General features: G+C 40.0%; 2 protein-coding genes and 2 long non-coding RNA genes across 4 annotated transcripts; all 4 read right to left on the bottom strand.

The window, feature by feature from the left end:
- Positions 1-1,099: 1,099 nt before the first annotated feature.
- Positions 1,100-2,651, bottom strand: LOC124352521. The gene is made up of 5 exons (XR_006921472.1): positions 2,488-2,651; positions 2,213-2,402; positions 1,827-2,135; positions 1,563-1,764; positions 1,100-1,154 (listed from the first exon to the last, which is right to left on the bottom strand). It is a non-coding gene; the product is annotated as an uncharacterized LOC124352521 (long non-coding RNA).
- A 1,240-nt stretch (positions 2,652-3,891) lies between these two features.
- Positions 3,892-5,100, bottom strand: LOC124312705 (SEC14-like protein 2). The gene is made up of 6 exons (XM_046777199.1): positions 5,002-5,100; positions 4,850-4,930; positions 4,552-4,754; positions 4,337-4,491; positions 4,120-4,271; positions 3,892-4,050 (listed from the first exon to the last, which is right to left on the bottom strand). The coding sequence occupies exons 1-6, from the start codon at positions 5,060-5,062 to the stop codon at positions 3,968-3,970; spliced, it is 735 nt and encodes a 244-aa protein (XP_046633155.1). The 5' UTR covers positions 5,063-5,100; the 3' UTR covers positions 3,892-3,967.
- Positions 5,101-5,932: 832 nt separating this feature from the next.
- Positions 5,933-6,448, bottom strand: LOC124352581. Its single transcript, XR_006921504.1, has 3 exons — positions 6,283-6,448; positions 6,089-6,197; positions 5,933-6,008 (listed from the first exon to the last, which is right to left on the bottom strand). It is a non-coding gene; the product is annotated as an uncharacterized LOC124352581 (long non-coding RNA).
- Positions 6,449-9,209: 2,761 nt separating this feature from the next.
- On the bottom strand, positions 9,210-11,943 carry LOC124312261 (dystrophin-like). Its single transcript, XM_046776717.1, has 7 exons — positions 11,424-11,943; positions 11,104-11,353; positions 10,880-10,991; positions 10,648-10,814; positions 10,376-10,577; positions 10,236-10,315; positions 9,210-10,176 (listed from the first exon to the last, which is right to left on the bottom strand). Exons 1-7 carry the CDS (start codon positions 11,753-11,755, stop codon positions 9,466-9,468), a joined length of 1,854 nt encoding a protein of 617 aa, XP_046632673.1. The 5' UTR covers positions 11,756-11,943; the 3' UTR covers positions 9,210-9,465.
- Positions 11,944-11,961: the final 18 nt, after the last annotated feature.

The raw sequence follows: 11,961 nt of genomic DNA on the forward strand, positions 1-11,961 counted from the left end.
ACGATTTTCTAGATCATCATCGTCAAGGGAGAGAGAGAGTGCGAGCGGGATTACGTATTGGACGACGTCAGCAGAGAGCCATTGAAAGAGATGCGCGTGCTGAAGCACGTCGGAACCGTGTTGATCGTGCTGCTGCCGATGAAGCGCGAATGATGCCTGACGGGATCATCAACAATGATTCTCAATCGGAAGAAGAAGCACCGATGTCTTCGGGATCGTCTAGGCCGGAATCTCCTGATTCGTCTAGGCCGGCATCTCCTGAATCGTCTAGGCCGGCATCTCCTCAATCTTCTAGGCCGGAATCTCCTGATTCGTCTAGGCCGGCATCTCCTCAATCTTCTAGGCCGGCATCTCCTGAATCGTCTAGGCCGGCATCTCCTGAATCGTCTAGGCAGGCATCTCCTGAATCGTCTAGGCAGGCATCTCCTGAATCGCCTAGGCCAGCATCTCCTGAATCGTCTAGGCCGGCATCTCCTGAATCGTCTAGGCCGGCATCTCCTGAATCGTCTAGGCCGGCATCTCCTCAATCTTCTAGGCCGGAATCTCCTGATTCGCCTAGGCCAGCATCTCCTGAATCGTCTAGGCCGGCATCTCCTGAATCGTCTAGGCCGGCATCTCCTCAATCTTCTAGGCCGGAATCTCCTGATTCGTCTAGGCCGGCATCTCCTGATTCGTCTAGGCCGGCATCTCCTGAATCGTCTAGGCCGGCATCTCCTCAATCTTCTAGGCCGGAATCTCCTGATTCGTCTAGGCCGGCATCTCCTGAATCGTCTAGGCCGGCATCTCCTCAATCTTCTAGGCTGGCGACTCCTCAATCGTCCAATGATGGGCCTGAAAATCTTCAATCGGCCACTAATACACCGATTATTCCAAATGCGGTCGATGAATCTGCGTACGTGGGCCCCGAGGTTGGCCCAGTACGGACGCCCAGCCGAGTAATGTTTCTGTGGAGAAGAAGTACTCAACAAGAGTAACTCTCGGGCTTGCCTTGGGCCTGGTGTCTCGTAGTCCAATAACCGCCAGAATATTCCAAGAATAATCCAGACCAGCAAGCGGAGAGTACAGGCCACCAAGCCGAAATGTGGGGGGCTGTTGTCGTGTGTGAAGAATAGGTACCAAGATTGTTTGAATACCCAATCAATTATGCCATTCACCTAATAAATTAAACAATAAAAAAATGTCATTATTTCATTAAAAATGTTAAAAGAATTCACAAGAAAATTATTACAAAGAAAAAAAACCCCGCTGAAATGAGATGATGGGTTAGCATAGATAAGAAAGAAAAGCGCACATTAATAATCTTACTGAAGTGTAAAGTAAAACGAAAAACGTTTGATGTTCGAGCCATATACAACGCCATAAGCCGAAACTCTAATTTAAAAAATGACCAATGTCTCCGGTTCATGGTTACTAATCTGACTAAGTTTTACACTTGCAGTTACAACAAGTGACAACTAGATCCTGACTAGATATATCTCACAAAGATCTACCCCGAGATCGTGTGTCACCACTAGTTACCTTTGATTGAATGATTGACTGTTAAAAGAAAAATATGGAAAGACCTCAGTGGCGAATAATTTCCATCGCGTTGTGCAGTCGGTTGAGAATTCATCACGAGGGCGGGAATTTCGATTTGTTCCTGCAGGCATATGAATCTTCCCTTTTCATGTTCTGAAATGTGCGGATAAGAGACAGCCTCTGTGTGGACATTCTCCCTTTGCAGCAATGATTTGACTTGTAATAGAGTTGAACATGCATTCTTGTCTTTAATGAATTAAATAAGGTCAACAAGAGTAGGTTAAATATGCCCTCTTATGTAAAATCACCTCTAGTGGTTCCGGTATTTGTCATGTCGTGATCAAACTAGAACTGGGCCCAAGTGAGAAACAAAATAATTAATTTACGTTCATAATGGGAGCCACACTGTTGGTGAAACATTGGCGGACTTCTCTTGCAGATGGCTTGTGTTGAATGAACTTTTGATGCAATGCATGACATACACTATGTGGATGAGAATTCCTGCAACGTACACTGGGTAGATGTGAGACAACCTCTCTGAGGACATTCTCTGTTGGTGGCATTGACTTGACTTCTAATAGAGTTGAACCCATTTGCAGTAGTTAGGCCTACTTGAGCTGCAATAGAAAAGATTTAATGAGAAAGCAAAAACCAAATCATGTTTCATTAGGACTTAACATTTGTATGGACTTACTGCGTACTTAATGATTTTGCAGCACTTTATTTCTCCACTTCTTCACGGAACGTGGATGGTGATTCAGCCGATTCTCTGATGTGTGCAAGGAAAAGCTTGTAACACTGCTCAACAAATTGATTGGAAATCTGAAAATGAGCACATTCAATCTTACATCCCTGTGTGTGCGGTCTGCAAGCTGTTTCTCCTTCTGCTAAGGTTAAAACAGAAAGCACAATGATCAACGAATATTCAGTAGCAACTGTCAGTAGCAATTCAAATAAAACAATATAAACTTCTAAATTTAGAATCCTGCTGGTATTTTACGATAGCTTGACCTGGTTTGGCAGGTTTGGCAGGGCTTCGACATATGAAATGCAGGCCATGGTCACGGGCAAAGCGGGAGCACCGGGCACGATTGTATTACCTGCCACCTGGCAGTGGAGTTTGAAAGACAAGTAATTTTTTTATCGGCCAACAGATGGCACTATTGCTAAATGATTTACACGGACAACGACACAGAATATGAATATAAATTCTAACAAAGAAGTTTAATGCAATTCATACACCTCATAATAATAATACACCACAGGACAGAAAGGTGAAAAGTAGTTACAAACTGGAACAAGAAATCGATTTGGCCATTGAATCGGGTTTTCACAGACGTATGTGGATCAATCAGTGGAATCAACTAATCAAGGATTGCACAACACTGCGCACACACTTGCATGAATGCAAATGTGCGTGAGAGAAGAAATTAGATCAAAATATTACCACTCTTCCGTGTAAGTCTTCAATCCAAGTCAAATAGCTTTTGACTGGCTCATAATCAGTAATCACCGGGAAAGTTCTTTTGGCGCATCCTGTTCAAATAAAAAAGGGAGCGTTTTACTTGTATGCATTTGTATTCATAGGGCCACAGCAATGATAACAGACCCTCTGCAAAGCTGACTACGTTGGTTTGCATAAATTGATACGATGAGTCATCTGGGAATTTATTGGATCATCCACGGTTAATATGAATCATCTCAATATCTGTCATTCTACGGTTAGATTAAACACAAAATTTAGAATTTATTGGTTTCCTTCTTCATTTCGCCACCCGTTGTGACTTGTTTTTTCCTAGACGACCATTCAAACCAACTATCGCAAGATATAGCAAAGCCTAACCAGTTTGCCGTTAAAGAACTTCCGTGTTGAGCACGGTCAAACAGTTACCGTTCTCTGATATCCGCAAATGGGAACGCGGTATGTGCCGTATATCATCTGCATGGGCAGTCTTCCCGAAGACTTGATCACAGAAGTGACACCTCGTTTCTCAATTTCAACAAACTGAGACTCATAAGAATATTGCCAACGGTCAAATGTTCGAGAATGTATTAGTTGGCTAAAAAAAAATAACCCTCCAATAACTCCAATAATAAAAAAAAATGGGAGGGGTACAAGTGGCCACCACTTTAAAGGGCGGAAATCCGAATTTGCAAAAAGAAAGAAATCATTGCCGTGTAAACTGTCACGTCTTTCATTATTAAGGCGAGTCGATTTTCAAAGAATGAGGATAATGCCTCCGGATGGATGAACGCAGGCAAGGACTCTACTTGATACCGCTGCGGTAATCACTTCCAACGTAACACTACATAGGGGGAAACGACGAAGAAACGACGAAAAATTCTTTAAATAATAAAATAAATGATCGGAATGATTGATTATTGCATTTAAAATCTAACCGTTTTACTGCCAATCGCTTTTCTACTTTTTTTGTTGTTGTTGTTATTTCTATAAAGGCGGATCGAAATAAATGTAATAGTGGAGTTTCTTGATTCGCAGATAGCTGAAAGTGTTGTCAAACTCGAAGACATCTACATTCGCTAATTCCAATAATCAGAAACGTGGATCCGCAAACCAGCAGAACAATAGGTGTAACTTACATTTGCCAGGCTCGTCACAAGTAAACTGGTCTTCTTCCATCGCCAAATGGCTGTCAACTCGATCAAGTGGAATTACATCGACAACGTTTCCTTTAGATTTCTTGATGTAGACTCGAAATCGGATGTCTCCTCCCTCCGTCATGAACTCCCACCTGTTTGAATTAACGTTTTACCAAAACCAACATTATATCGGTATTAACCAGATGATCCAATATACCTCAATACGGAACGCGCGATGGTAACATTGAGTTTCAGTTTTTTCCGTCCACCAGCACCAGCAGCGATGATGTTTACTGTTTCCATGTTATCCTTGGGAACAGGTGCACTATTTTTCTGGTAATACGTCTGAGGTACCTCTCCACCCATATTGAACTATGTAATTTCATAAAGGATTAGCCAATAACACTCAATAAATAAACTTAAAGATAATACCTTGCTGGGACATTTGGGATCCCCATCAGGATCGGTCATGGTACCACCGTAAAAGGCAAGAAGTTGATCAGCGTCGATTTCCTCTAACAAAGCGGCATTCCATTCCGCCTTGTTGCCACCGAAAACTTTAATTGTACCAAGCACGCACTCAGGTACAAACGGTTTCACCATGGTAAACATTAACTGAAAGGATAATTTCGGAGCTTTCTCGTTAAAAAAATATACAAAAAACAAAAAAAAAAAAAAACATTTTAATTTTGAGGTCTAATTGGTTTGTGTTGTAAAATGTCTCGAATACCATTAATAGCAAAAATTCGGCGAGACTCCATTGGATAATAGCCCGTCTTTATCTTGACCACTTCAAACATTTGTTGCATTACTGAAAGGAAGATTTGATGATTTTAAGACTAGCGCTTGCACACACTACTCTAGCAGCTAGTAATGCGTTACCTGTTTTACATGTCAGTTGCTTCATCGAAAAATGTTCAAAGTCTAAAATTATTGTATTCATTCCCACTTGTTTGCCGGTGCAATCAGTTGCTTCTCTGCCTCGTCGGCCATATAAAAAAATCTGAATGTTCTTTCCTGATTGAGCTCAAAAAAATTCCTAAATCGGATAAAAAATATAGTATCAGTTATAAATGACTATAGTTGATTAAATCCTATGGACTCTAATACCTTTAGGGTAAACTCTTCCTATTGCAGAAATGAAGACTGCAGGTGCGACGGAAAGAAAAATAATAATGCGGTACCCTTTCATTAAGTGATTTTAAAATGAAGCTATACTGTTATATATTTTACCGGGGCAGCCACATTTGTCAAATCCAACTTGTCCATCAGAATAGTATTTTTTGAAAACTTCGCTGGGTGTGTAAGCGTCTAGGATTTCATCTACTCGATTTAATCGCCGCCATTCCAAGCACTTTAGGTTTTGAATTTTGATAGAGGAATTATTAGACAGAAAAGAAAGAATACTTGAAGTCGTTCGAAAAGCTTACCTGCCTGAGCATTTTCTCGGCTCTAACCGCATCGAAATCTTGCACTTTTTATTTTACGTAAAATTAAATCAATTAAATCTTCAAGGGAAAAATAATATTTCAGCGTGAAAATCCTTACCGCTTAGCCATTTAATAAGATACTGGTCAGTGTAATCGGGCAGTATGCAATCACCCACTACAATCCTCATCTAGACGCGTATGATTTCTAATTAGCTGATATTTTCTATTGAAATGCGGTCAGTGGGAAAATCGACACCAACTTACCTGTTGAACTGCTATGAGCATATAAAAAAAAAATAATTATACAGGTTTGCTATGAGCATGAGCTATGAGCATATAAGAAAAATTAATTATACAGGTTTCTATTTTTACACTAGACTGAACCATACCAAGAGAAGTCAAGTGATAGTTGCCGTTGCAGTCTTGTCGCTTGCCATAACAGGTTCCTTTATCTCCGCACTTTGCCAAAAGTTATTTTGTTGAGACAGGTTGAAAAACTTAATATAACGAGCACATTTGTTGGATTTGTTGACGCTTACCTGAACAGAGAAGACCCGTTGATTTCCCGGAGGATACTGCATGACGTCCATGATGATACAAGTAATAGCAAACAGTAAGATGCGTGACGACCCCACTGATATTGTCAACCTAGAATGAAACAACACTTTAAGAGCTATTCAATACGGATGATGGTACGTTACGTAAAATTACTCAAATTTGTTTTAACGCTTACCTGTGTATTAGTTATCTGCTGAAGGCAGCACCCCGGTGAAGTTTCTGATTGTACTGTGAAGTAAATGGTTCCAGACTCCCAAATGATGTGTAAGTAGTGCAACTATCAAACAGCAAATAACTGACAAGAATTGGAATCACATCGAAAGTGAAATTCCGTTAGTTGATTTCTACCACGCATTGCTGGTCGCCCTTGACTTGGTACCACAGAGCCCACCGTCCATAGAGATCGTCAGGTGCACCATGTTTGACTCCAATTTGTTTATTAATTAATTGAGAAATACTTGAGCTGAAGCGTATACAAACGTAATTTCTTTTTCTTATCCGACAACTGTTAGACTTGCAGAAACAGGAGGATCGACAACGATGTGGTAACGAAGTTTCTTGGAACGTAAGAGGCTAAAAGTGTTGTCAAACATCACCACGTCTAGACAAAAAAGTGTAAAATCGAATTAACGTTTGGTCCTTTAGACAAATAATTATAAAGATGTTGAATTTTACCTTGAATGAATTCGCCTTCTTCCATGATCAGGTGACTTCAATTCTGCTCAAAGGTACCAAGTCATCTGTGTCTTTATCGGAACTCTTGTAATAGACTCTGAAGCCGATGTCTCCTCCCTCAGTCATAAATTCCCACCTGTTGAAAATCGAACCGCGTTAGTCTTACCCACTAATTTCGTCGCATACCAGAAGAAATATAAAGCATAGTACCTCATAATTGAACATGTGTCGTTCATCCGGCCAGCCACAGCATCCACCAGGCGGTGGCTTCCATCCCAGCCCAGCATTCGGCGGTCAGGATCAAATGTACATATCAATAAAAACAATAATTTGTCCCTGCCACGTTCTATGATGTAACACAACGTAAACGGGGGGGGGGGGGGGGGCTGTTGTCGGCTAAATTGACCGACAACAGTCCCCCCCATCAGAAAGGGAGGGGGGCTGTTGTCGACTAGATCGACCGACAACAGACCACCATGGACTTTAAAAAATTTTGGTAGGGGGGGCTGTTGCCGGCTGATTTAGTCGACAACAGCCCCCCCTACCAAAAGGGGGTGGGGACAATGTTGGGGGGTCTGTTGCCGGGTGGGGGTCTGTAGTCGGAGGGGACCAATGTTAGGGGGTCCAAAGTCGTTTTGAGGCCAGGGCTGTAGTCGGGGGGGCCAAAGTCGCATTCCCTGATAAAACTATCACATTTAGACCCTTCACGTAACAAGCAGCAAAGCTCATTTAGAAAAGAAAAAGAAATCGATGCGTTACATTAGGTATTATAATTACGTACCAAAGTTGTTCTGCTTTATTAGTGGCGAAGCGCCGCAAATAAAATCGGGAAATGTTTCACACTGCAGTTTAAGAAATATTTGTCCACCCTTGAAATAGAAAATCGCTATATACGTTTTGTATAAATTTACGTTGTGTACGTTTTTTGGTATGCATAAAAAAGAAGAAGATGTGATAAATAAATCTTCCGGTAGCAAAGTCGCTGGAAGCAAAAATGACAAACTGAGAATCCCCGAATCACCATCACAGCTGTGGACGCATAATCGTATTGCGCAGCTGCACACAAAGTAGCTAGCGAGTTTCATCCCAACTCCCAAGAATTTATTATTCCGGTGGTACTTCCGCTGATTAAATAAATGAACATTATAAATTGACATACACCGAGATAGATATGATCATTTTCAATGCATTGGCCCAGTTTTTATGACGTCATATTCAAGCCAGCGGTTGAGCAACCACATCTATCATGTTCTCTATGCATATTCTTATAAGATCTTATTATATTTATTTATTAATCAGACTTTCCCTTATACCACGATCGATATTTTGGGCAAGAGGCTCAGTTGGCAAACTAATCTGACAATTAGAAATCCATATGGATGTTCATAAAGAAATCCAATTTCCTTAAAAATGAATCGTGGGTATAAGTATTTTCGATTTTACTGAGATTGATCTCAGAAGATTAATACTCTGATGCCATCAAACAACTGGTGTCGACCAATTCCCTTTAAATGTGGTTATATCACCTCCGCAAATTAATGAAAATTAAAATGTTCAATCGCGTTCGGTTCTTCGCACGCCAATTATAATAGCTCTTTAAACAAATCAATTGTTTAAACAATAGAACATCCTTAAAAATGGCTTTAACGTCGAAATGAACATTTACATACTGTCCCTGTAACGTCTTGTAAAAAATCAAAAATCAAATTGTAGTAAAAAATTGTGTGCACGCGAATTTTTCGGCTTAGAGAAAAGAAAATGACTTCTACCTGATTTCAAGGAACCCAAAACGGACATGGAGGGAGCAGAGAGGATATCAAATCGTTTTTCCAAATATTTTTAATGAACACCATATATTAGCGTGCTGTGTAGCGTGACACATCAGTTTTTTTACAAAATATGAAGTAACGACTATTCTACAGGTACCAGTCCCGTAGAAAATTCGTTAGCTACTAGTAAGTTAAGGATTATAATTTATAATTCAATTTTTTTATTATATTTAACCATGACATATTTAATTAATCAGTTAAAGCCTTAAAGGATTCTCTTCCTCCGATGGACAAGGTAGGATCTCAGGATTAGAGTTGTCACCTGAACATTAAAATAGGCAAAGAGCATCGGCACCATCTGATTAACTGAGATTAATCTCAAAATATCAATATTGTTTCGCTGCAAACTTCAAGTGACGACGAACTAACTTCAAAAGTATATAAATCATTGCCTCAACTATATGAAAGTTGGAATAACACCGTATTCAACCACGTTTGGTTCTTCGCACGTGAAACAGCTCCTTCGTTTATATCGCGGACCATGGTTTATTCAAGAAATGGGAGGAGAGTTAAACCCGACCTCGCGGTCTTAATTCGATTCAATACAGATAAGTCAAACCATGATGTGCATCATCGTAAATAATTTATAAGCCTCATGTCCAAAATTAACGAGAGATTGTATTGAAAGTTTGAAATCTCAAATATAACATAGCACAGCAATTGATTGTTTTTGTTTACGACAGAAAATTTGAAATTGTCTCAGGCTCACGATTGTCATGGTATGAAACTAGTTTGGCAGGATGCAGTTCGACACGACACAAATACATAAATGTGACTTTTAACTGAAATCAAAGTCATATAAAACGAAAAAATTCACATAACGCCCAAATTGAGTGTGCAGTAATTAATGCACTTCATTCATTAAACCCATCAACAAATTCTGCTAAGACTCCGGCTACTTGATTGGTAGCTCTAACAAGAGTTGCATTTTCAGGTGGAGGGTGTACCGCTGCACAACGCGCCACTGCAGAACAAGGAACACCATTGAATGGCTGAGATGGGAAAAGCTGATCAAGCTGAGCCAAGATTTCTTCTAGTTCAGCATTTAGCTGTGAATCGACAGTTGAAGATGATGATTGCGCTAGACTACTGGGGGCTGTACTACTAGGCTGCTGTAGGTTGCGGCTCAAATCCCGCAGGCTAAAGTCGGTTGCAAAGCGTGGTACGCTCTCTACGGTTCCGTTGTAGTTTTTGCTGTTGCTACTACCATTATCTGTCGTCTTCCTCTGTAAGCGCGGCGTGCAATAATTCAAAGTTCCATTGGTGACAATATTTGCCTTAACTGAAGGAGTGCGCAAGCTTTGTCTTTCGCGGGCAGTGCGCTGCATAATGCTTTTGGGTTCGTCGATTGGGCTAAAGTTGAGTTGTTCAAGTTCGTTCTTCCGTTGTTGACTGGGTAACACAGGGGTGCTCTCGAGGCGAGTAAGCATTCGTGGTACATGAGGCAAAAGGTTATCTTTTGGCGCTTCTTTCTGGGCAACTAACTGACGCAGTCGTCGTAGCTGTAGTTCAAGTTGATCGCAATGTTCTTTTACGACTGGGCCCAAACTGTTGGCGAAATCACTCTTCAACAACAAATTGTTTAAGCATCATTAATGCAGCAATTTAATTTCACGAAATTTACCTGTTGTACAACGCACTCAAGTTTCCCCTTTTCTTCCATTAGATGACCAACCACACTAGCGATTTCTCGTGGTTGATGGCCTGACAACGCAAATCAAAAAATCATTTGCGTCTTATAAATATTGTGATTATTAAACTCACCCAACTGATAAGTGACTGTGTTTTCTGTGACCGTACTTTGGCTGTCACCAAGTTGCTCACTGAAAAGTGACATTTCGGACGACTTAAACTGGTGACCTTTCTCCAAGGGAAGATAGCGCGCAGAAGGAGAACGATTCTTTTTTAGAGTTAGCCAATTACTCATCTTTTTCCAAAGTGCTTGTGTGGCTTCTTTTGATGTGGTCTGTCATAGAAATTTATTTTTTGTTACTTAACTAGGGTAAATATTAGGCGAATAACAACACTAAAATTACCTTTGTGCAATATTCTTGCATCTGATGAGTCACTTTGTGATTTTTGCTGATCAACCCAAGCCAGAAACACTGCTGGCATTGATTGTATGAGAGGCATTGCAAGCATTGGTAACGTAGCCCTTGAATGGACTGAATATTGCAAACTGAGCAACGAACTGGGTGGATAACTAAGAAAATTAAAAAAAAATTTAAATTATGATCTAAAATAATGAAACTAAAAAGTAAAATATACCTTTATTTGATGCATTGATTCTATAAAGGGTGGACCACCAGACTAAAGACTGGGGTTCACGAACCATCCAACCAAAGACAACATCTTCTGGCACACCAACAGGGCTTTCACACTTTTAAAAAATTGATCAAACCAAATTATTTTGTTAATATTAACAATCAAAAAATAAATTTGTCTAAATATTCTTTTAAATTGATTTGGAGAGGAGAAAATCAGAAATTCACCTGTTCAAAACACTGCTGAACAGCAGCCAATACAGTCCAATGTCCAAAAGCAGGTGCTTCATTGACCAAATGAGCTAGGCTGGCAATAGATTTAAGCAGTAGAGCTAGACTGCGCCTCTGAATGCAGTTGTTATGGTCTGAAATAAGATGCAAGAGTCTTCTATATTTTTCTCCTAGAGTAGTCTCTCCACAAAGAATGGTGAAAAACACCAAAAAATCTAGCAGAGTGCATCCTTTCTTTCGACAACTTCTGTAAAAAAATAAACAAAGAAATAGAAATAAATGATAAATCTATCATTAAGTGAGAAAGGTTAACTTACTTGTCAAATGTTTCACTTATCAAATCTAAAACAATTCTAGAAGAAACCTTGTAGTCTAGATGAACTAACTGAGACTTCTGCGCCAAAAAGTAAATGTTTAAAACCATCTGTCTAATCTCATCCATAGTGAGTATCAAGTCTTTTTCTGATGATCTCAATCCAAACTCATCAATAATTCGAAAGATTTGAGTGAGTTTAATGCAGTCTAATTTTGTTTGTGATTGAATAAATTTCAGTTTTGCAGCTGTGCGGTAAGCTACGTAACGAATGTTGGCAAATTGATTAAGGGCTGCTAGCAGTTCTCGATGTTCGTTGTACATTCTTTTATGCATTGCAAAATGATACAGTAAACGTCAGTAGTTAAAATGGTTAGGATTACGATGTCAAGAAAAAATATTCGGCAAACGTTCACGATTAAATGTCTATGACAGGTGTAAAATGTTCTACCCCAATCTACCTGTTAACACCATCAAACAAAACTTGAAACTACGTTTTGTTCAGTTTCAAATGACAGTAGGCTGAGTTGCCACACTCTGAT

Source organism: Daphnia pulicaria, chromosome 8 (assembly GCF_021234035.1).
Source record: "Daphnia pulicaria isolate SC F1-1A chromosome 8, SC_F0-13Bv2, whole genome shotgun sequence".
Taxonomy (NCBI): domain Eukaryota; kingdom Metazoa; phylum Arthropoda; class Branchiopoda; order Diplostraca; family Daphniidae; genus Daphnia; species Daphnia pulicaria.